General features: G+C 40.9%; 2 protein-coding genes across 4 annotated transcripts in view; both read left to right on the top strand.

Annotated features, from left to right (window-relative positions):
- The window catches only part of LOC123774072 (uncharacterized), a 48,516-nt gene extending 39,943 nt beyond the window's left edge, over positions 1-8,573 (top strand). For both annotated transcript variants that reach the window (XM_045768211.2, XM_045768210.2), the window contains exons 14-15: positions 3,523-3,643; positions 4,625-8,573. In XM_045768211.2, the coding sequence (XP_045624167.2) occupies positions 3,523-3,643; positions 4,625-4,767 (264 nt within the window). In that variant the 3' untranslated portion in view covers positions 4,768-8,573. The remainder of the gene's footprint in view (positions 1-3,522; positions 3,644-4,624) is intronic.
- A 3,763-nt stretch (positions 8,574-12,336) lies between these two features.
- On the top strand, positions 12,337-21,041 carry LOC123774074 (uncharacterized). 2 transcript variants are annotated; one of them, XM_045768214.2, is made up of 4 exons: positions 12,338-12,496; positions 13,604-13,841; positions 16,530-16,644; positions 19,740-21,041. In XM_045768214.2, exons 1-4 carry the CDS (start codon positions 12,483-12,485, stop codon positions 19,793-19,795), a joined length of 423 nt encoding a protein of 140 aa, XP_045624170.2. In that variant the 5' UTR covers positions 12,338-12,482; the 3' UTR covers positions 19,796-21,041. The 2 variants fall into 2 exon arrangements, with proteins under 2 accessions (XP_045624169.2, XP_045624170.2); XM_045768213.2 differs by lacking the exons at positions 16,530-16,644; positions 19,740-21,041 and having other exon boundaries at positions 12,337-12,496; positions 13,604-16,357.
- The last annotated feature ends 3,300 nt before the right edge of the window (positions 21,042-24,341 follow it).

The raw sequence follows: 24,341 nt of genomic DNA, 5'->3' as shown, positions 1-24,341 counted from the left end.
CTTTGGATCTACCTCCATTGGTCTTCTGCTGCTTGACGATTGACCGCCCAGAGAGTTCTGGGGGGTTTCCTCCCTAGTTTGCCTTGGGGTAAGTAATAGTTATTGCACTGGTAGGGGTGCGGGGTACTGTGCAGCTAGTTTTCACCGGGAACAGCGACTGACTCTGTTCCCTCTGGATATGCTGTCCTCTTGCGAGGTTTTTCTTTTCTTTTTGCCTGGTGGGGGGTCTTCCTTGGTGTTCCTTCCCTCTTTATACTAGGGTTGTTTGTGTTTGGTGGTACCCCCTGCTTTATCCTTGTGAGTGGACAAGTCCCGGGGGGTTCAGCATTAGCAGTGTTGATTGGTAGCTTGGGCGCCGGTTAGCAGTACCCTGCCTGGGATAACCCTTAGCAGACCCAGTCTAGGGGCCCTGGGAAACCCCGCGGAAAGCTCAAATCCAATGGATGTGACCTCTGAGTCCCCTCTCTCTTTTTGCGAGTTTGAGGGTTGCTCTGTCCCCTTGTCTCAAGGTGACAATCATTGTTTTTGCATCTGTCATGCCGCCTGTTGGGTCGATGACACCATCGACCCTGAATCCTGCTAGCTTTATTGCTTGTTTGTGATTCAGTTCACCCAATCTAATTACGACATTATTCAGGTGCAGGCGGCTTGCGCATTGCAGGATAGGTTTAGGTTGTTGCAGCGCGCTAAGTTGGTTGCTTCCCCGGATGCCCCAAGGCTGCCCCGTTTTGTTTATAGGGACCCGGACTTGGGGGTTTTAGTCTCTTCGGCCTTGGTTCAGTCTGCACCCCCTCGTTCTTCCCCTGTTGTGGTTTATTTGCCCCCCCCCCCTTCCTGCTTCTAGTTCCTAAGCATCTGAGGGCTTTGGAATCGGGGCAGAGTTTAGAGGTTTCTGAGACGCTGGCAGTTTCTGGAGTTGCCCCTTCCAGTGGCTGCGGAGGCATTCGAGTTCATTCCTCCAGCTGTAGCTACAGGGTCTGACCAGTGGGCCCATCCTCTTCCTACTATCCTGGCCGCCCAAGCTTTTTCTTGTGAGGCCGGAGCTTTAGTGGATGACTTACTCCTAGGGCTTGACGTGGAGGTTCCCGGGATTGGGGAGGAGCTGACATGGGGGCCTTGGGCCCTGTTGGATCCTGCCTGAGTTTTTCAACCCTCCGAGCAGGGCTTGCTGTTACAAGGATGGGGTTTTCCTTTCCCCCTCTGCGTTCGAGTTGGATTTAGGTTCGGCTCCTCCCTGGGTTCGGTTCCGTGTTCGTGCGGGTCCTTCGGTTCTGTCCTTTCGGATATTTTCGGTTTCCCGCATCTCTCCAGCCGAGGTGCAGGCAGCCATTTGCAGCTTACCTCATGCGTGACCCGGTGCATGCCTCTATAATGGATCCATCTTCCTTCAGGTTTGGGTCTTTGTCTCCATACTGTGTTCGTTATGAGGTTCTAGAGTCATCCTGGCTTGGGAACTGCTCTATGTTTTTGCTGGATGCTTGGGACAACTTCTGTCATACCCACACGCTTGAATGGCGTGAGGCTTTGACTGTAGTCCAGGTTTACCAGGGGGGGCGATTTTGCACACCTTAACGAGTTCCTTTTCACTCCGGCTCTTCAGCGGGATGTTGGCGCGATTTAGTTCATGTGTAGGTTCCCTCCCTGTCGGCTGCGCTTGTGGCTGAGGACTTGCACACTCGGGGCTCGTTGGCTTTGGACCTGCGTTTCTTTTCTCTCCTTGAGCTGTCTTCCATTTGGCTTATGGAGGATGTAGAGGTGCTTGGGGCTGTTCCTGGGTCTAGCGCCTTGGCTTCGGCTGCTCGTGCGTCATGCTTTTGAAGCTGTTTGCACCGATTCTGCGGAATGCGCTGTTGCAGTTTTTCGCTGCGCAACTCGCGTGTCGACAGGTGGTGCTCGCCTACTCCTTAGAATCCGCTTGGGCCCTTGCTCCTAGATTGTCTTTGTCCTTTATTATTTACCGCTTCTGAGGTCGAACAATATATGCAAGCGGCTTCCTCCAGCTGCCGGGGGGGGGGGGTCTTGGGTGGGTTTCTTCCAGAGGGGTTGTGCCAGGGCCCGCGGTTCCACTCGTCGAGGTGGGCCACAGGTGCCAGTTTTGGAGCCAGTGCCGCCTTTGGTCCTGGCTGCGCTTGGTCGGTGCAGTACTCGCTCTGTGCACAGGTTGGGTTCTCCAACCCGTTCTCGCAAATTTAATAAGTCAATATTGACTTATTATTTGCGTGCATAGGTGACATACTAAACATAATAGTTTCCCTTGAAAAGCTTCATAGAAAACACCGACCTTACCTAACCTACTTAGTATGTTAAAATAAGCATCTTATAGCTTCGTAATTACAATTGTTACTTAACCTATTATAGGTATAGGTTAGGTAATAATTGTAATTACGAAGCAATAAGATGCTTATCTTAACATACTAAGTAGGTTAGGTAAGGTCGGTGTTTTCTATGAAGCTTTTCAAGGGAAACTATTATGTTAAGTATGTCACCTATGCACATATTTAATAAGTCAATATTGACTTATTAAATTTGCGAGAACGGGTTGGGTTCTCATATGGGGCATCGGCCCTTTTGCGGCTTGTCCTATTGACGGGGCGATGGGGGGGAGGCTTGCTCTGTTCGCTCAATCTTGGTCCCACAATTCGTGGGCTTTTCGGGTCGTTTCTCGCAGCCTTCAGTGGCGTTGGGTGGCTTATCCCCCTTCAGGGGGTTCAGGCTGGCAGGGCAGACCTCCTGCGCTCTGTCAGGTTGTCTTGGAGTGGGAGCGCTTGGGCGTGGTCCCTCAGGTGGGTTTCCCGCCTATTTCCAGTTCCGAAGTGGGACTGTGCGGACCTGCGGTTTATTCTGGACTTGTCCCGTCTGAACCCCTGGGATGCTCCACAATCACATGAGCATTTCTACAGGCTATTGCTCCTCATGCCTCTCTGAGGGGTGCCAGGTTCTGGCCGTGGTCCCTGGTAGGTCTAGAACTCCACCCACATTGACTGATGCCAGAAAGTTAGGACTATCCCAATCAGCCTGGATAGCTCAGAGGAACCTCCAGGACTCATCCAGAAAATGGGGTTTCATTACATTCAACACTGGTTTTATATGCAAGTAGATTAATAAACATAAAATGCCAGCAAGTACACATAAGAACAAAATACAATACTATACAGGGGTTTACAGTGATGGATAAGGGGTTTACAGGTATGATTAGGGGTTTACAATGATGAGTAAGGGATCTTACAATGATGTGTAAGGGTCAAACAGTAATGGGTAAAGGTTATAGTGATCGTAAGAGGTTTACTGTTAGCATAATGGATATATAGTAATATATAAGGGATCTACAGTGATGGGTAAGGGGTATACAGTGATGAGTAAGAGATATACAGTTTTCTACAACAGTGTATATATTTTACTTCTCAAAACAGAAATGAATGAAATGTTCATACCAGAAAGACAAACACAATATATATAATGCAGAACATGATTCTAATATGATTTTTGTCTTCATGACTTTTCTCTTGTGTGTGCACTTGGCAGGTGATGGAAATGGACCAGAAAGGTCAGTTGGTAAGAAACTTTGACCATCCAGTTTACAAGGACACAGTCACCATGGCTGATGGAGGCTACACAATTGTAAGATTTCATGCAACTAATCCAGGTAATATTCAATATTTGTTTACTTTATCTGATTGTAAAATGTGCATACAAGCACCATAGACACAAATATTACACACAATGCAAATACAACAATGACATCCCTATGTTCATTACACCAGCCCATGCGTATTACCCGAGTCTGTGCTCATTACATAAAGAGAAGAATTAAGGAAATTGCAGAAGGCCTGTTGGCCCATATGAGGCAGCTCTTATTTATACCCACCCAAATTCATCCATATATATGGCTTACCTATACTTGAAACAATTGAGTGGTTCCATGTTTATTATGTTGCTCAGTAATTTGTTTCATCGATCAACCACCCTGTTTCAGCCAGTATTTATCCAGGTCATTCCCAAATCTAAACTTATTCAATTTATATCCTTTTTCATTTTCTATTGTGTGCTTATTACCCCAGCCTTTGCTCATTATATGAGGCAGTACTAATTACCTCATCACATGATCGAAACTTGTCAAGTTTTGCGTTAAAAAAGTAATTTCAGAGCTAATAATTAGTGTTGAGAAAATATTTTGGGTGGTGAGTACAATTAAATATTATATTGTAACTAGTTGGCAATAGCAGTGTGTAGAATGCATCAAGTGATAGGGATGTGAGTAGAAAATGCCTTAACTTTGTTATCAGCATCATGCTTTAGCTCATGAAACTATACATACAATGCACACTATATTTTATGCTTTTAATTTTAGTCATTACTATATTACCACACTAGTCATGGTACAACCCGTTCCCGCACTTTCTTATAGTCAATATTGACTTATTAAATACGTGCATATGTGACATACTAATTTATTGTGAATATTTTAGTTTACTTTGAAAAGCTTCATAGAAAACACCTACCTTACCTAACCTTCTTAGTATGTTAAGAAAAGCATCTTATTGCTTCGTAATTACAATTATTACTTAACCTATACCTATAATTGGTTTGCAATACTATTTTTACAAATAATTTTTTCCTCCTGCAGGATACTGGTTGCTGCACTGTCACCTAATATTTCACTCTGTTGCGGGAATGAACTTGGTCTTTAAAGTTGGAGAAGATCATGAAATTCCTCAGGCCCCACCAGATTTTCCTTCATGCGGTAATTTCAAAGGTTCTGAACTTTAAGATAAAATCTCTATTCATGTTGAAAAAGCAAAATTTGAAATACCATTGTTCAACAGAGATGTGATTTATTAATATGCAGTACTATATCTTGCTGTATTATAGTAAGTGTAGCAGAAGAGATGGTGATAGTCTGTGATTTATATCCAGTGGATATTTTGCTTTCTTTAAAAGGTGAGGCAATACATTTTAGTTTTCTGGCACACAAAATCTTATTTAATGATTCTAAAAACTTTGAACGTGAAAGGATTAAATGAAGATCTCTTTGTACATGTATTTTTCAGATGCATTGCAACTAGGTTAAAATTATTGTGCAGCTGTGTTCTATGAACATTTACTATAACAAAGTTTTTTTTAACTAAAATTATAACTGTCAATGATAGTGCACAGAAAATTTATATTGTGAAATATAGGTTGGAAATAATTTAAACTATCATAGCAAAATTTAATTAAATAAAATTAGGAAAGAATTTGCAATTTAAACCTTGAAAGTTAATGTATCTGGCTGACTGGGTGTGACTGGTTGTGATAATGTATCTGGCTGACTGAGGTGGGTCTGGTCATGAAATATCAACACCAGTGTATCTCAAACTTGGTTATATGGTATAATTTTAGAAAGACAAAATGATGTTCAAACAGTATGTGGCAGTCAAAAATATGTTGATAAATATTTTTAATTTTTTTAAACTTTTTAATTACCAAACAGTATACAGTAATACAAAATATGATACTTTAATAAAAAAAATACAGTATACAAATAAACAAAGTTTATTACCAAAATAGTCACATAATAGGTGCTTTATAGTCATAAGGAAAATATACTGGACTGTTTGTTTAACACCAGAGTAACTTTTCAACAAATGGCAACTGTCGTGCTTGAATTTCTTTGATTAAGACTGGAATGTAAACAAAGAGACCCAATATATTAATTAGATATAGCAGGTTATGTGGTATGATATGACAATTTTCTTTAACCCTCAAACTGTACAGCCACTTAAAGGTACTACATAAAGGTGCGCTTGTTTCAAAATAGTTAACAAATCAAATGGAGAATAATCGCACATGGAAATTACAAATAGCAATTGGAGCAGTGTAGGGTTAAGATTGTAAGACGCCAGCTGTGATGAGTGAATTACTCTTAACGTATGCCAGCTATGATCTTTATGGCCTCTCTATTATTATTATTAAGGTGATATAGATATTTATGTACTGATGTTAACAGTCGATTTCAGCACATAATTATATTTTTTAAGAAAAGTCTGAATAGTAAAACTAAAGAGAATTATTTCATTTCATGCCTTTAACTGAATTTGATAATTATTTTAAAACTGTCTATCACATATTATGAACAATTTCCAAATAACATAGGATGTATATAATATAGAGGTTTCAAGCATTCCATTTTTATTAATTTCAGGGCAGTATTAATAAATTCATTTGGTACACAGCTTTTCATTTACTTTTTATTATTGACAGTGTTTAAATGTTTTAAATATTAAACCATCTTTCCCTTACAAGCATCAAAGCACCTGAACTGCTCTATGTTAAATGTTATACTACTTCTGTGCTCAATGATAGAATCGCACAGTTACATGCTACAAAAATACCATGAAAAGCTTATAAAATTTAATATGTTTTGTCTTCAGAATTGTACACTGTAAAATCCCAATTATGTCAATGCAACTTAGCCCCTAAATGGCACAGCTATTTAGAAATACTGCAGTATATCAAGGTGCATATTAACAAATTGTAATAAATTGAATTGGAAAATTCTCATATAGTGGCTGGAGAAGTGTGAGGACTAAGGTAGTCTTCGGTAATCTTGTATTATGTCTTCAAGGTCTGGAATGTGATAATATTTTGATGTACCGTATTGTACAGTAGTGTGAATTACAGTGTATATGAAACCATATTATGTTTCCCTGTACACAGTGCTTATCAACAGTATGATTGATTCTGAGATTGTTTTGATTTTAACAAATAAAGCACGTGTTGGTAGTTAAGGTTATGCACATCTAACATTTAACATTTTTTTACTCCATAACCTCATGATAGAAAATAATATTTATGTACATTTTAATCCTTTGACTGTGTAATTACATTTAGTGCACTGTTTCTGCGAGAAGATTTGTGAATCCATAATGTATTTAAAGCTTCTAAAATAAAAGTTTTTATAAAAACAAATTAAGTGAAAGAATAAATGCTCCAACAGACTCGGTACTAAGCCAAAATAGTTAATAATAAATGTCTTTAAACTACATTAAATTAAGTGCATTTTAGATAAAAAAAATATTATTTATCTGAAATAAATTATTTTAATCTTCATTACACTTCTCATGAAAACAATGTTCTTTATCTACCATTAGAATTTCAAAACTGTACGGTATTTAGATATAAAAACAATAAACAAGAATGGCATGTTAAAATATAGTATAATCTTTACATTTGGATTCAACATTGTCATCAGCCTACAGTTTGGTGCTGCGGTGCGAGGAAGCATTTTGAAGTTTCTGTAACATTGGCAAATGTTGCAGTGCGATATGCAAATGTATTTTTCTATGAAGGTCAATTAACGTTGAATGTCACAGTAAAGGAGGATTATGTAGTTTTCTGAATAGTCAAATGTAACAGCCAGCAGTCAAGGGGTTAAATAAGCATTTATAGTACAGTACAGTACCTGATTCTCAAAACATATTACTAAAAGAGGTTGCATCCAAAGAGTCTAATAAATTTCTTCACTTTAAAGCCAGCAATATTTGCTCCCTGGTGAAGTTAGCCATTACTAATTTTTTAAATGTGATTTATTCTTATTCAGAATTGGTGCAATTTATATTATCTAAGATTAAAATCTATAATGTAATACTCAAGTATGCTACAGTAATAGATCCTATTTTATGCAGTAATTTTGGCATACAAATACATTGTAGTTGTATTTTTATGATCCCCCCCCCCATTACATTGTAGATCACTTAATTTTTGTAAAATATATTTGCAATGAAACATTTGCTGCTAATTACACAATTAAAGACCATTAAATTTTTGTCTTACTTTGAAGCTCTTTTTCTCAGTTCTTAATTTTTTCATATACAGTATTCACCTAGTTGTGCTTGGGTTGGGTTGAGCTCTGCTCTTTCGGCCCGCCTCTCAACTGTCAATCAACTGTAACTAATTACTATTTCTTTTTCGTTGTAAGCTTCGTACAGCAACTCTCACTTTAACTTTTACTTCCATGACCTTATTCACGGGGACTAAAATATATGTCTCTACATGTATGGTTACATAATGCTTGTACCGCTTGTCTGTTGTCAATCTAAGAACAGAATACAGTAATGTCTAGTGTTCCATTTTGCAGTTATCTTGTGCAGCAAACTATTCCCATATAGTCTCCCTTACTTATTAAACATTCCTTGGCTGGCAGCTTGACCTCTGATGTAACTAATTATAAATAAAACAAAGTTCAATCTATATACAGTTATACTACTAAGACTCATTCTCAACAGTTTTGTTAAAAGATTTAAGCTGCTAGATGAGTGTATTTATCACACACCAAAGTTCTGGCAGCTGTGAAAGGTACCATTTCAGCTTTGTGGCATGTCTGTTTATGCCAGAATTTTAAAGTCATTCCTTTTCTGTTTTTATTAAAAATTAAGCAAAGTAAATAGAGATTAGGTATAGCTATATATTCAAAGAGACTCCTTGGAAGTGATCATTATTTCTCTAGCAAGATTTTATATCACCATAGCAATATTTTCCCATTTGTTCAATTATTTGTGTAGAAAAAGTAATAAAATATATGGAAGATTTCCAGATATTTGCAGTTTCTTTACCCTAGAATACAGATATTTTGGTTATTTACAAAGATAGGAAGGGAGAGGTTTGTTGCAAGGTTTGCAGTAACTTCAGTAAGCACATTGTAAGAATAAGAGTGTCGTATAGCAGCAGTAATGCAATGTTCACCTACACCCACAACAAAGCACCATTACTGCTATGCTACAATACCTAACCTAACCAAACCCTGGGAATAATCAAGCCTACCTTCGATTTTATGGAAAAGAAACTTAGTTATTAAACTGTATAAATCTGGCGAGTCCTCACTATGAGTATTGTATCCAAGCATGGAAACCTCATTTTCACAAAGACAGCTTCACTGGAGAAATTCAACACCGGAAGATACAAATCATTCCAGGACAAAGTCAACTCTCATGCCAGGAACGGTTGAGGGCCACAAGGCTAACAACACTACAAACCAGGCATGACAGGACGGATCTCATCGAAACCTTTAAATCACTGAATAATTTGGAGAATATTGATCCAGACAGCTTCTTCAAAAGGTCAGATAGAACACAAACAAGAATCAACAGTGTCAAGCTCAACAAGCCACAATGTTGGACTAAAAACAGGAGATGTTTTTCACCCACAGGGGTTATATGGAATCGCCTGTGATTCCATATAACCCCTGTGATGACACCGCCATCAGCTCCCTTTCTTCCGCTCTTCGATCTGTGGCCACAAGTGTTCCTCTTGGTGTTGATCTTTGACCCTCGTTTGTCTTGGTCATCTCATCTCTTACCTCAGAGTCGAACGCTCTAATGCCCCTTACACTACGTCCAGTCTTGTCCCATACTTCCTGAAGAGTTGATTGATTGATTGATTGATAAAGATTAAGCCACCCAAGAGATGGCACGGGCATGAATAGCCCGTAAGAGGTACAATTTTTTTTTTTCAGTATTCTGAGGTTGCATTTAATCGTCAAGCTGTTATCGCGGGGGAGGATACTGCTTCACAGTCTTTATGAGGGTGTCCAACTGCTGGACACCTTTGTTGACCAGGAGAGTGGCTGTGTTGATGGCTTCAGGGTGGCCACTGCAAGATTCAGGAACTCTTAAAGCTCTTCTAAGGTCGTTGGTTGTTTCACATTCCAGAAGATAGTGAAGTAATGGCTTTTCCAACCCGTTCTCACACTTGCTTATGGTCAATATTGGCTTATTTAATAAGTGCATATGTGACATATTAATTGATTGTGAATATTTTAGTTTACATTGAAAAGCTTCATAGAAAACACCGACCTCACCTAACCTTCTAAGTATGTTAAGATAAGCATCTTATTGCTTCTTATTTACAATTATTACTTAACCTATCAACGGTATAGGTTAAGTAATAATTGTAATTAAGAAGCAATAAGATGCTTATCTTAACATACTAAGAAGGTTAGGTGAGGTCGGTGTTTTCTATGAAGCTTTTCAAGGTAAACTAATATATTCACTATAAATTAGTATGTCACATATGCACTATTAAATAAGCCAATATTGACTATAAGCAAGTGCAAGAACGGGTTGCTCTGTGATAGTTTGGCAGAAGATGCATTCTCTGTCGGGGTTCACCAATCTCCCAGTTGCATCTGTAACCTAGACGTAGTTTATATAACCTAACTGCTATTTCCCTGTGGATTCCTTTTGGGATATTTAACCTTTCTAATTTGGTTGCCTGAAGATACCATGTTGCAGAGGGCGAACCTTCAGCTATTCTCTGGTGTAGGTCGGCTTTGTTGAGGTGTGAGAGTTTTTTGGTGATGATGTTTTTTATGTTCTCTAGGCTGGGTTGAATTGTTTATGTATCACTGGATGACGAGTTGCCAATTTAGCAATTTCATCAGCTTTCTCATTTAATGGGATTTCAACATGGGATGGGATCCAGTTTAAGGTTATGTTGAGTCCTTTGCCTTAAGCGACTGCTCCAAGATACAAAATGGTGGTAATTATTTCCACGTTATCTTTCCACTGTTTTTGTCCTAGTATTTGAAGTGCAGCTTTTGAGTCTGTGTGTATGATTGCATTTTGAATGTTTTGTGCAATCACATATGCGAATGCCTGTTGTATGGCAAACAACTCAGTTTGGGTTGATGATACTAGTCCTCCCAGTCTCCAGTATGCCTGTACGCTGGCCGTGCAAAGAGCAGCGCCAGCACTCTCATATTCTGTGTCAACCGATCCGTCTGTGAAGATGTGGGTGGCTCCTGCTACTGCAATCTGAAGAGTTCATTGACTCGCACTCTTATATGTGCACTCCGCTCTCGGGCTGTCTGACCTGGATTTTGGCTACACAGCCTACTCCTCTGTCTCTCCTTTGACCCTTCGTCGTCTTGCTGCCAGTACCATACTGGGTTGCGCCTCAGCTCTGGTGCCTTTCATTTGTCCCCTACCCAGAATTTTTATGCTGAAATCACCATCTTGTCGTTACAAGATCGTTACTGCCTTCGCACCCATCCTCCTGAAATATTAGGCCTAGAATGGTTAGGTCTTATATTTATTGTCTTATTTTTATTGCGGTTACAAAAAATCCTGTTTTGTCCTAATTTAATAATATAAAATTCATCTTCTCGTGACCAATCACTATGTTGGAATTTTCGACAAAATAGTTACTATAAGTACTGAGCTGTCTCGCCACACAACCACAGGCCAGCCAGGCGCCAGGTGTGATACAGCGCAGGCTGAGTCCTTGCAAGTTACTCACTGTGGTATCCACCCCCCCACGATTTGTGAAGCACTACCAGGAAACTTTAGATAACTGCTGATTATCAGGAGCGGACGCACCTTCCTCCCACGTCAGGAGCGGACGCACCTTCCTCCCACGTCAGGAGCGGACGCACCTTCCTCCCACGTCAGGAGGGGACGCACACCCTCCCCCCCCCCCCAAGCACTCTAGGGGAAAGGGGGAATATCTGGGAAATACGTGCTGCCTCATGATGGGTGCTGGAGTGCGGCCCAAATAGTCTATTATTTTGTGGACGCATCTGGCCTTGAGCAGTTATAATTAATACTTTATTTCAGGCTTGGCGCCTTATTTTCATAGTTGCACAGTCTAGAGTCTTCATGAATATGCCTATTATATACCACACATCCTCTGGAGGCGAACCAACCATTGCAAGAATATAGGCCATAGAAAATTTTATAATCAAAACTATAACTTTTAACAGCGTAGAATTTTGATAAGTGATTAACTGGAAAGAGATACAGAACTATGTTAATGAGCATAACAAAGAAGGCATTGAATACTCTTCTTAAAATAACCTTATGATGTGAATGCCACATTTCCAGTCATTGTGTAAGCTGAACTGGATATTTCTAGGATTGGTAAGGTCGGGCGGCTGACTTGCCAGTCATATTTCTTTTCTTCACAAAAATTTATTTATCTAAATAACACAACAGTGAACGAAGACGTAGTGTTACCTTCTCGGTAACCGTATACTTAATTATATATTAAATACGAAACACCTACGGACCTTTGCATATTAAATGAAATTGAAGTAAATCAGCAAAACCTATGACAAGTTTGTTTTAATTATCATTATACTGTAACTATATCAGCGTAACAAAATTGCTTTATCAACCTGTGAATCAAGAACAATGTGTTCTCTACAATCTACCGCTGATATGTCACAAGGTCTTCCACGAGGTCTTCCACGAACTGTGATAGCGCTGTGGATCGGTGCTTATTGGCTGTAAAGATTGCTAAATAGCTATAGCGAGTAGGGCAGTAGTAGCCGTTACTAGAGTACCTCTCATGGACCTTATGGACATGTGCGTTATGGCAACAGCCTACAGAGACGTGCACATGAGGCGAGCCCATATCAAGGGAAGCCAGCCAGGTAGAGTAGAGCAGAGGCAGCCAGCGCCGCCAAGGGTCACCGTCGCCTTCCTGCATAGAACACAACGTTACTCATGATGAATCAAAGGTTAGTTTGGTTTAGTTGAATTACCTTTTTATGGACACCAGGCACATCATGAAGGCGATGGCAGGAAGGTTTAGATTACATATAATGGGTTACCTTACCTTACCTTGAGGTGATTTTGGGGCTCAGCGACCCCGCGGCCCGGTCGTCGACCAGGCCTCCTCGTTGCTGGACTGGTCAACCAGGCTGTTGGACGCGGCTGCTCGCAGCCTGACGTATGAGTCACAGCCTGGTTGATCAGGTATCCTTTGAAGGTGCTTGGTCTTATTAAGATCATTTATGCCCACTGATCATTTTTGCGTTACTACTCACAGGATGAGTATGGGGTGCTCACTAAACTACCCGTCCACGGCGGCAACAATAACAAGAAGCAAGGTAATTGCATCCATAAGAAAAAAAAATAACAAAGGAAACTGAGCCTATCAGCTTCTGTGAGATAGTTATTATATTTTTTCAAATATTCCCTAATATTTATTCAACAATTACAAATGTTTGAAGCTTTCCAGTTGTTTGCCTATATGATGTAACTTGTATCACATAGCTTCTGTTCAGATTCTGAACCACCATTTATCTATTTATTTTAAAGATTTGAACATAATCAATTTGAATTCGTTGTTTAGTGTTTTATATTGCAGCGCGTCCTCCAAAAATGGGGAGGTAAATGTAACAGCCCCATAAGTGCATTTATGTACTATGTATGACAGTCAAGAATTGTACTTATTACACCTAGTATTAAAACGCACTATCAATTCGGAGGATGGGTTGCAGCTTGGGCTCATATTTCTATTACCTTACTTGTATACCTGTTGTTAAACTGTTAAGTACTTGTAAGACTGTAGTTCTATTATTTCCGTCACTTTAAGCCTTTGTAGATAATTTATATTTAGTTGTTTTATTCTCTTTCTAACTAGCGAGAGTCCTAATGATTTCTGGTACTCACCAGCAGATGGTGCTCCTGGTGCTATCACCAGCGTGCGTTCTTAGTTCATGGCTTGGGCTCGAATAATCTCATTAACATATGAGATGTACCATAACCTGGTTAATATATGCTGAATGTAACCATTTTACAACTCAACGTTTTTAAAATGTTGATTTTTCTTTTCGTCACAGAAAATCGGCGCTAACCGACTTGGTACAAACGGAAGGGCGGAAAGTCATGTACGAAGTGACTATCAGACTGTACCTAGGCGGCACCCGCCGGCCTGACCGCTACTGGCACGACCTTTATGGCAACAACAACAACAACCAGACCTTCACCAAGTATTTCTATTCCATTCAGCAAACACAATTGAAATCTGATTACCAACCGAATGATTATGATATCAAGAATGCTGCCAAAACATTTGACGTAAGTTTGCATTGGAAAGTTCTAAAGAAATTTTGCGGGCTAAAAAAGTCAGACGAACTTTACAAAAAGTTGAAAAAGGTTGCCAAAATGAGGAACAACGTTACTCACCCCAACACAGACGATGACATGTCAGTTAGTGATGCAACCGACAAAATAAATGAGCTGTGGAAACTATGCATTGATATCTTGAATATTCTGCAGGAACGTATACCGTACGGTAATCTTACGAGTGTCAAGAATGACGTTAAAAACAGTTTTATAACTATATTAAAGGAGTTAGAGAACAAAGACGAACAGACGAACCGAGGGATGACTCCGAGCAGCACGAATGACCGGCTGTACCCAATGATGGCCCCGAGTAGCACAAATGACCGGCTATACCCAATGGTGGCTCCGAGTAGCACAAATGACCGGCTGTACCGAGGGATGGCCCCAAGCAGCACGAATGACCGGCTGTACCCAATGGTGGCTCCGAGTAGCACAAATGACCGGCTATACCCAATGGTGGCTCCGAGTAGCACAAATGACCGGCTGTACCGAGGGATGGCCCCAAGCAGCACGAATGACCGGCTGTACCCAGGGATGGCCCCGAGTAGCACGAATGACCGGCTGTACCGAGGGATGGCCCCGAGTAGCACAAATGACCGGCTGTATCGAGGGATGGCCATGTCCGCAACACGACCCGCCTCAATTAGGACCAGTGTTGGTACACAGGAGGAGGAGGAGGAGGAAGGGCTCAGTTCACTGAGCAAGGTGGCCATCGGGGTGGGTGTGGCCGGGGCTGGCATACTCGCCCTGGGAGCTCTGGCCAATCATTTATCAAATGGAAGTCAAGACAAGAAGGAAGAGCCCAACAGGAACAGAACATCAAGCAACAAGGAAGAATGCAGCGTAATGTAATCAATTACGGGCGCCACCTTGTCGCCTTATCAACAGATGTCATGGCAGCTGAGGGAGGAGAAACAGAGGCGTATCTATAGTATTCATACACGGTTCCACCACGAAGCCTCGCAATGGAGAACCAAGTTGATAGCAAGCGTTGTCACCATGAACCTATAGACTGTGTTGTTGTTTGCGATTCAGCTACTCGGAACAAAAAGTTGCAAGTAGCACGGGCTATGGTGAGCCCGTAGTGGACTTACTTGGCCCAAGAGCGGGTGCTGTAACTGATGTGTGTGTGTGTGTGTGTGTGTATATATATATATATATATATATATATATAAAATATATATATATATATATATGTCGTACCTAATAGCCAGAACTCACTTCTCAGCCTACTATGCAAGGCCCGATTTGCCTAATAAGCCAAGTTTTACTGAATTAATATATTTTCTCTAATTTTTTTCTTACGAAATGATAAAGCTACCCATTTCATTATGTATGAGGTCAATTTTTTTTTATTGGAGTTAAAATTAACGTATATATATGACCGAACCTAACCAGCCCTACCTAACCTAACCTAACCTATTTTTATAGGTTAGGTTAGGTTAGGTAGCCGAAAACGTTAGGTTAGGTTAGGTTAGGTAGTCGAAAAAACATTAATTCATGAAAACTAGGCTTATTAGGCAAATCGGGCCTTGCATAGTAGGCTGAGAAGTGAGTTCTGGCTACTAGGTACGACATATATATATATATATATATATATATATATATATATATATATATATATATATATATATATATATATATAAATAACGGAAGTTTTCATTTACACCGGCGACGGATGCTCGTACCTAGCGCAACTGAACGGTCTTTACACCAGGCTTATTAACACGATAGATTTTTCATTGTTATTATGAGTTGTTTATTTTTTCCGATGACAGCTTAAATTTTGAGTATGAATAATATAGAGTACTCTTGACCAATTATCTTTTTAATCATGAATGTATAAATTAGTTAACTATATATTTAAGAATATTAAAATCAAACATTTATATGCAATAATAAATGTTATTACCTTGTTTTAAAAGCCTAAATCTCTTTATACCGCGAAGAAAGCTGGTAAATATTATATAAGAGTATCTTTAATCAATTGAGGAAACTATTGACTGTACGGGAGGAGGCTGCCGACCCAACAACATACATAAGAGTCAATCATGAGTATGCAGCTTTGACGTAGAACTCTTATAGATGAAATAAAAAAATAAAAACTAGAAAAATTATATATATATGCAACGAGATTTGTTCCTAAGCTGATGGGACAGAGCTACGAGGAAAGTCAGAGCTGCACTGAATAAAAAGGACATGATAAAATAAAAGAGTTTAATGATAATTGACAAAGTAGGTAGTAAGCAATGTTCAAATTAACAAAAAAATTAGAACAAGGGGACTTAAATGGAGAGTAGTTTGCTGTAGTAGGTTTCGTGAGTCCATGTACTCTCCTGGTAGTGATATAAAGCATATCCACCCTAAATCCTAAGAATGAGTGAGATTACTCATACACACACACGTGAATGTGTGTTAAAACTATTGTATGTATGTAAATGTATTATTAAAACTATTTTGTAATTTTAGTATAGTATCCCTCTTATTCGTTTTCCTCCTTATTTGATGTATAATTATTTTCAAAGTTATTTGTTCTTATTTTAATCTTTCTATAATCGTTTGACTGTTACTAAGAATTATGCTATAGTTTTCCATCATTTATGTTAAAGTTAGTTTGCTCACTCATTGCTGGATGATCAGAATTTTTCAGATGAAATCGTGGTGGCGCTGATGTGGCGCCCCCGCTGTTGGCCAGTTGCCACTCCCATCAGGAAGCCACTTCCATCAGGACGTCTGCTATGTTTGGTGCAAGCAGGTATGTATTTCTACCCACCGTTACTCTAAGATTGTACATGTTCCTTGTGTGGATGGGGACGTAATGACATCAGTTTCAGTTTATATGCAAACAGCGCCTAATGGAAGTGCAGAAAAAGGTTTGGAAATATATGTGTGTTTGCTCCTGAGCCCGCTATGTGTCCGTCGGGTACTGTACCTGTCTCACCACCACTCGCAGGCTGGCTGTGAGAGCCCGGTATGTGTACACACTTAGTTGTGCTTGCGGGGGTTGAGCTTTGACTTTTTGCTCCCACTCAGCCGTCAATCAATAAATTCCTGAGCCTACTGGGCTTTTTTTTTTGTATTAATACATGAGGTACATCTGCATTAGTGCAGCTACCCTAGGCTATATGAAGTGGAGTACAGTGTGTCAAAAAACTAATTAGATGATGCTAAAAAATCCTCATCACACAGGATGGTTAGTTATCAGAGGCATGTGATAGGCAGTCTATCATATCTACATTTGAAACTGTGTGTGGAGTCAGCCTCCACCACATCACTTCCTAGTTATTATTATTAACATCTTTATTGACAAAATTAATTACAATTTTGCCGAATCTGAGGATTTCGATTAAGTCTTAGTAAAGTGAGAATAATGCTGGTATTCACTGTCACGCAGGACAGAGGGTCTCATATAAGACAATAGGTCTAAACTGTAGGTGGAAGCACATATATATCATGGTTACAATCAATGTTTTTAATGTATGGATATGTGAAAACAACTTTCTATTGTGCACTGCCACACAAGGGCAGGGATGGGTTCATAAGTGATGCAGCTTAGAAGTAATATAAATAAAAATTGTTCTTCATTCTTTAAAATGGACAAGCAAATTTTGGATAAATTGTTAGGATGTCGTCCAGAACACCTGAGTCAATAAAATAGTTACACAGTTGGTGGTACAAGAGGCCAGGTCTAAAGTCCTTTATGGCTTCACATTCAACAATATAGTGTTCTAGTGAATGCATTAAAGGCTTATCACAAAGTTTACAATGTGAGTATTCTGGTAGTGGCTCAGTATATCATCTAGGAATTATGTACTGTGGGGCGGGGTTTGCATCTAGTAAATCGCGGCTCTTGGGCCACCAGCTGTGGGAGCGGGGCGTCTCATCTTGGAGCAATCTTTCTAACATTGGGTCATCAGGCAAATTATAACATAGAACGGAAAGGCAATGTAAAGGATCTGGGTGTACTCATGTCGGAAGACCTTACCTTTAAAGAACACAATAAAGTAGCCGTCACAACTGCAAGAAAAATGACAGGTTGGATAACAAGAACTTTTCACACTAGAGATGTTATACCGATGATGACACTTTTCAAAATGCTTGTGCTCTCTAGAGTGGAGTACTGCTGCACAATGACAGCCCCTTTCAAAGCTGGAGAAATTGCTGACCTGGAGAGCGTGCAGAGATTCTTTACTGCTAGAATCCACTCAGTAAAACACCTAAACTATTGGGACCGACTAAAGAGCCTAAATCTGTACTCCCTTGAGCGCAGGCGGGAGAGATACATAATAATTTACACGTGGAAAATATTAGAGGGGCTGGTCCCAAACCTGCACACAGAAATAACATCACATGAGACCAGAAGACATGGCAGGATGTGCAGAATACCCCCTTTAAGAGCAGAGGTGCAACAAGTACTCTGAGAGAGAATTCTATCAACATCAGAGGCCCGAGACTGTTCAACACGCTTCCACTACACATAAGGGGCATAACTGGCCGACCCCTCACAGTGTTCAAGAGAGAACTGGATAAGCACCTCCAAAGGATACCTGATCAACCAGGCTGTGACTCATACGTCAGGCTGCGAGCAGCCGCGTCCAACAGCCTGGTTGATCAGTCCGGCAACTAGGAGGCCTGGTCGAAGACCGGGCCGCGGGGACGCTAAGCCCCGGAAGCACCTCAAGGTAAGGTATCCTCTAACATTTCGATGGTGTTCCACACCCTGATGGCCTGGTGCTGCAGTATGATATTTAGTGCCTGTATGTTCAGGATTGATTTTTTGTTTTGTTTTTTATTGTTGCCCCCGGAGGCAGCTAGTTTATTGTGCACCCCATACCCATCCTGTGAGCGGTAGCGCAAAAAGCATAACAATTTGCCTCCAGCACAGTTGAGAAAGTGACCGGCAGCTGGATTATGAAACACAGCTGGCACTCTGCAGCAGTGGGCAATAATGGAGTCGTAGTACAAAGGGCCCGGGTTTGATTCCAGCCGAGGCAAAAACAAAATGCACCTGATTCCACTGTTCACCCAACAGTAAATAGGTACACGTGAGTTAGCTGCTGTGGATTGATTTAATGCAGACTCTGTGACTTTGGTTTCTTGTCGCAGACACCAGGTAGGGAGCCGGTCGGCCGAGCGGACAGCACGCTGGACTGTAATCCTGTGGTCCCGGGTTCGATCCCGGGCGCCGGCAAGAAACAGTGGGCAGAGTTTCTTTCACTCTATGCCCCTGTTACCTAGCAGTAAAATAGGTACCTGGGTGTCCGTCAGCTGTCACGGGCTGCTTCCTGGGGGTGGAGGCCTGGTCTAGGACCGGGCCGCGGGGACACTAAAAAGCCCCGAAATCATCTCAAGATAACCTCAAGATAGGTCAGACCTGGAGACCCACAAAGATCCCCAGGGGTTGTGGAAGGTAATAACTACAGTATATACTTAATCGAAATGTTTACTGTTTTATCCAAGTCACTCGGGCACATAACTTGATCTATCAAACTGGTGCTACACAACTGAACATAAATGCTTGACATTCCTCAGTTTGAAGGAACCTTTGGTCTCATACAAGATGACCAGGTTCATCAGTACCAGCAGAGTGTAGTGTTGATAGGTTAGTGTACGTCATTGCTAGTATATAGGGTGGGGGGGGGTGAAACTTTGTGGACATTCTTCCCTTCGGTTATGGAGGCCTTTGTGGTGCACAAAGGCCTCCATAACCAAAGGGAAGATTGTCCACAAAGTTTCACCCCCTCTATAACTATGATTGCTATGATTTTCGTAAATTACCATTCTATAAGCAATATAAGTTAGCAAATTTAACATAAATGTGAAAATTAAACTAAATTTGTTTCTTTCCAGAAAATTGGCACTTTTTAAGTGGCATGACGCCGTGCAGGAGGAAGGGCAGAGTGTGATGAAACATGTGACCAGCAGTCTGTACCAGGGCGGCCGCCTGAGACCCGACTACTACTGGCAGTCACTTTACCCCAAGGACTCCTTCGAAACACATTTTACATCTCACCAGCAATCTATTATCAAATCCTATAACCCACCAACAAATTATATTATTAATTTTGCTTCTGATGGTTATGATATAAGCTTACATTGGGCAATTCAAAAGAAACTTTGTGGGCTGAAACAGACTGATTTGCTTTATCGCAAGTTAAATGAGCTCGTCAACATTAGGAACACAGATTCTCATCGTACAGATTACTCTGGTATGTCAAATGGTGAATTAAGAGAAAATCTTGAAGAATTGCTTCAGTTGTGCATGAGTATTTTTACTCTTCTTGAGGAGTACCCTGGTGATCATTCGCGCGTAAAGATGCGCGTTGTAGAGAGTATTAGTAATAGAATACATGACTCAGACCAGGATGGTTTCCAGGCCACTCCAGCCACGACTCACTATCCTCGAGTTACTAACATGAGCAGAATGAAGGAGGAGGAGGAGGATGATGATGAACAACTTAGTAGCATGGGCAAGGTGGCCGTCGGGGTGGGTGTGGCAGGAGTTGGGATTCTTGCACTGGGAGCTCTGGCCAATCATTTAATGGGTGACGGAAATAACAGAAAACCAGAATCGAAAAAGAACAAAACTTCCAATAAGGAGGAGGAGGAATGTAGTGTTATGTGATCAATGATTAACGTAAGATTCTGCAGAGACTTTGTTGCAGAGGAAACGTACACTTGACAATTTCTACTTGTTCTTGCTTAGAATTTGCTATAGTATCTACCTGGCTTGGGGCTTGATTTTTTATAATTACTTGTTTATGATTATAGTACCAAACCTCGTGCTCAGTACCTGCATGGCGGTACCATATGGTCAGATGGATTTAGACATGTCTTTAATGCTGTCTGCCCCTACTTCTTATTCCGTCCCCATTACCTGCTCGCCCACTGGGGTATCTTGTCCTGCATCTATGTCTGGCGTGGGTAAACGGAACTGGCGGGTCTCTTAGTATATTTAATGACCCATATTTCACAACTACAAAGTGTTAACCAACAAATTTTACTTCAGTTTTTATACACATAAACTTTATCACTATTATTCTAAAGTTTTATTCAGTAAGCTTGGGTTCAGTACTTTTTATCATCGCTTAAAATAGCTTTAGCTTAAGGATTTTAAAAATGGAACATTTATAAAAATAAATGTCAGAAGACTTTGACTTTTAATCTTCCCTGAACTGCATCAGAATATGAATTGACTAGATTATCGTTTCTAGATATTGACCATCAATCCCCACAGTAGATTAGCCTGATATACAATGTTATCAAGATAGAGGTACCATGCCATGGTCAACCTTAAGCAAGAGGCATCTTGCAATGAATAAGAATCTGGGCGTTTCCTTAAAAATTAACTTGACAGATTGAGATACTATTGAGTTTATCACTACTTCATCCTTGTCGCATCGCTACGTTGAGGTGGCGATCACCAGCCCGTCCTGCTAAGGTTTCCCAACGTCAAGAAACTGGCGTACTGAAGTGCACCTCTTGAGGTTATCTTCAGATGATTTCGGGGCTTTAGTGTCCTCCACCCCCAGGAAGCAGCCCGTGACAGCTGACTAACACCCAGGTACCTATTTACTGCTAGGTAACAGGGGTATTCAGGGTGAAAGAAACTTTGCCCATTTGTTTCTGCCTCGTGCGGGAATCTAACCCGCGCCACAGAATTATGAGTCCTGCGCGCTATCCACCAGGCTATGAGACCCCTAACCACCTAACCTAACCTACTACACGACCCAGCACAGTATGTCAAATGTCGCGAGTCGCTGCCATTTTATAGTACAATTTATGGCCTTTGGTAAAATGTGCGTCAAAATGCAACGCTCAATTAGGACGGGTTGCCGCACATGGTGGAGCGGCTGGTGGAACATGTACTCCAGGATCGAGATTGGGTGGATGACAATCTACGAGGAGGGGTTAATGTGTCTCCCTCACGGGGATAGTGACTCTGAAGGAGGGAGTGTGAATGCGAGGCATTGCATGGGGGTAGAGGAAGGTAGACGATGAGGCACGATAACGTGGCTAAAGAAATGATGTCCAAACCACAATTCAGAAGAGGGAGAAGCGACGTCGTTTCGGTCGTCCTGGACCATTATCAAGTATAATAATCGTTTCCTGGTCCGTTTTGGACCACGATTTTATAATGGTCCAGGATTGACCGAAACGTCGTCGCTTCTCCGTCTTCTGAATTGAAGTTTGGTCATCAGAGGAAAGTAGTGTTCAAGGAGAGCTGAGGGGAGGGGGGGGGGGAGTAACGTGACCGAGGGTTAACAGTGGGCGGGGTGCCGCAAGGGTGCATTCTGAGACCAACACTTTTCGTCAAATACATCAGTGACACAGATGACAATATTACGAACCACGTAAAATTTGCAGATGACACTTAAGATTTATGGTAATGTGGGAAGGGAAAATTATAGAGGCCTTGCAAAGAAATCTATATTAATTGGCAAATGCCTTTTAATATCGAAAAATGCAATGCCCTCTCATGTGGGGCATAAGAATCCACGTCTCAACTACCAAATTATCAACATTAACTTGAAGCAGAATGAAGACTAGAGTCTGAATCCATCATTCACTGAAAGTAGCACAACTGTAGTAAATAAATTAACCAACCCCTGAGAACAATCAAGCGTATCTTTATCTTTAAAGAAAATAATGTAGTTATACAACTGTATCAATCTCGGGTGCGCCCACACTTTGATTATTGTATCCAGGCATGGAGACTTTATCTACAGATAAACATACCTACTTTGAAAAAGTATAACTTCGACCAACAAAAATTATTCTAAACTAAGTCAACTTTCATACCAGAAACAGTTGAGGGCCACAGGGCTAACAACACTGCAAACCGCGAATCTCATCGAAACTTTTAAAATACTAAACAATTCTGAGGATATTAACCCAGTCATATCTACGGTGGTTGGACCACCGAGCTGTATCTTCCTCCTCCAACTTGTATCCTGTTCCCTACTCAAGCTTTCTACAACCTCGCCCCTGCCATCCGTCCCCTGCTTACTAGCTCAATGGTCTATGGAATTGGAATTAACTGAAAAAACTTTTTCAAAAGGTCAGGTGTAAAACAAGGAGCAATGGTTTCAAGCCCAACAAGCCACAATGTAGGACTGAAAACAAGAAACAATTTTTTCACCCCCAGGGTTATGAACCCATGGAACCGACTCTCTCACAGAAGCCGTATATGCCAAAACTGCTGAATTTTAAAGTCAAGCGTGAAAAAATCATGACAAATCATGACAAAAATCATGACAAAAAATCATGACATCATAACAAAAATCATGACCTTTGACAAGCTTCCTGTCCTCGTCGTGGGTACCAGTGTGTTAGTGGGCCTCAGGTAAATTAGGTAAAAGCTACGATCGATGCTCTTATGAAAGATATAAGCTTGTTACCTTTTGTTCTTCATGCTACCACATTCACCTCTGGCACCAATGTCGGTTTAACAAGTCAAGACCAATACTAATTGTATACTGACCCACTTAGAAATATATTTTAGACGAGTATACACTGATAAGCATGATATACCTCTCACAGTATATTGCTGACTGATCAGCTTATGGTTTTAGTGCCGACGTCACTCAAAGCTGACTCATGCTCTCCTGAAGTTGGTGGCTGGGAATGCTGAGTATGCTGCTGGGAATAGCAAGAGGGGACAAACATTAATTAAAAATGAAAATGTTTATTCAGATAAAAGCACATTGAGAGAAGATGAGTTACAAAACATAATGTTGGATTTATAGTTAGAGTTAGTACATAGAATCCTCCCCCCCCCATGCTGCTGACGTTATTACTGGATGACAGAACAGTAATCCCCCTCATGCTGCTGACGTTATCACTGGATAACAGAACAGTAATCCCCCGTCCCCCATGATGCTGACGTTATTACTGGATGACAGAACAGTAATCCCCCGTCCCCCATGCTGCTGACGATATAATTGGGGACCTCATTAATCCCTTCCTCATGTTGCTGATGCCATCACTAGGGGACATTATTTAAGACGCTCATTAGTCCGCTTCTGAGATGCGATGTTTGATGTATATTAACAAAAAAATCAATGGCTTATTTGCCTGGATGGATAAAATTGAAGACAAGCCAACAACATGATGCAAAAACTGGTCCACTATTAATTCTGCAGACCAGCTGTTGCCGGGCTGCTCCCGCGCACACCCCTCGCCTTCACCAATGGCTCAGCTCGAAGGCTGAAGGCAGTATTTCTCCTCAGCCAATGAGGACACGAGACGGGTCATCCCCAGAGCCTCTGAGCCAGTCACAGGACGGCTACCAACACGTGTGGGCAGTAAGTAACCTTGGAAAGCATTGAGAATGTTTAATGGTGTTTTGATTCCTTGTTATCATTCAAAGATTTTTTTTTAAGAGAGTTCGTGTTTGTGTATTGCGTTGGTATGTGAAGAGGAGTGAGTAAACATACGGGTGTGTGAGTG

The sequence above is a fragment of the Procambarus clarkii genome, chromosome 91 (genome assembly GCF_040958095.1).
Source record: "Procambarus clarkii isolate CNS0578487 chromosome 91, FALCON_Pclarkii_2.0, whole genome shotgun sequence".
NCBI lineage: Eukaryota > Metazoa > Arthropoda > Malacostraca > Decapoda > Cambaridae > Procambarus > Procambarus clarkii.
Note: the sequence above shows the minus strand (reverse complement) of the source record. Positions and strands in the feature narration are given on the sequence as shown.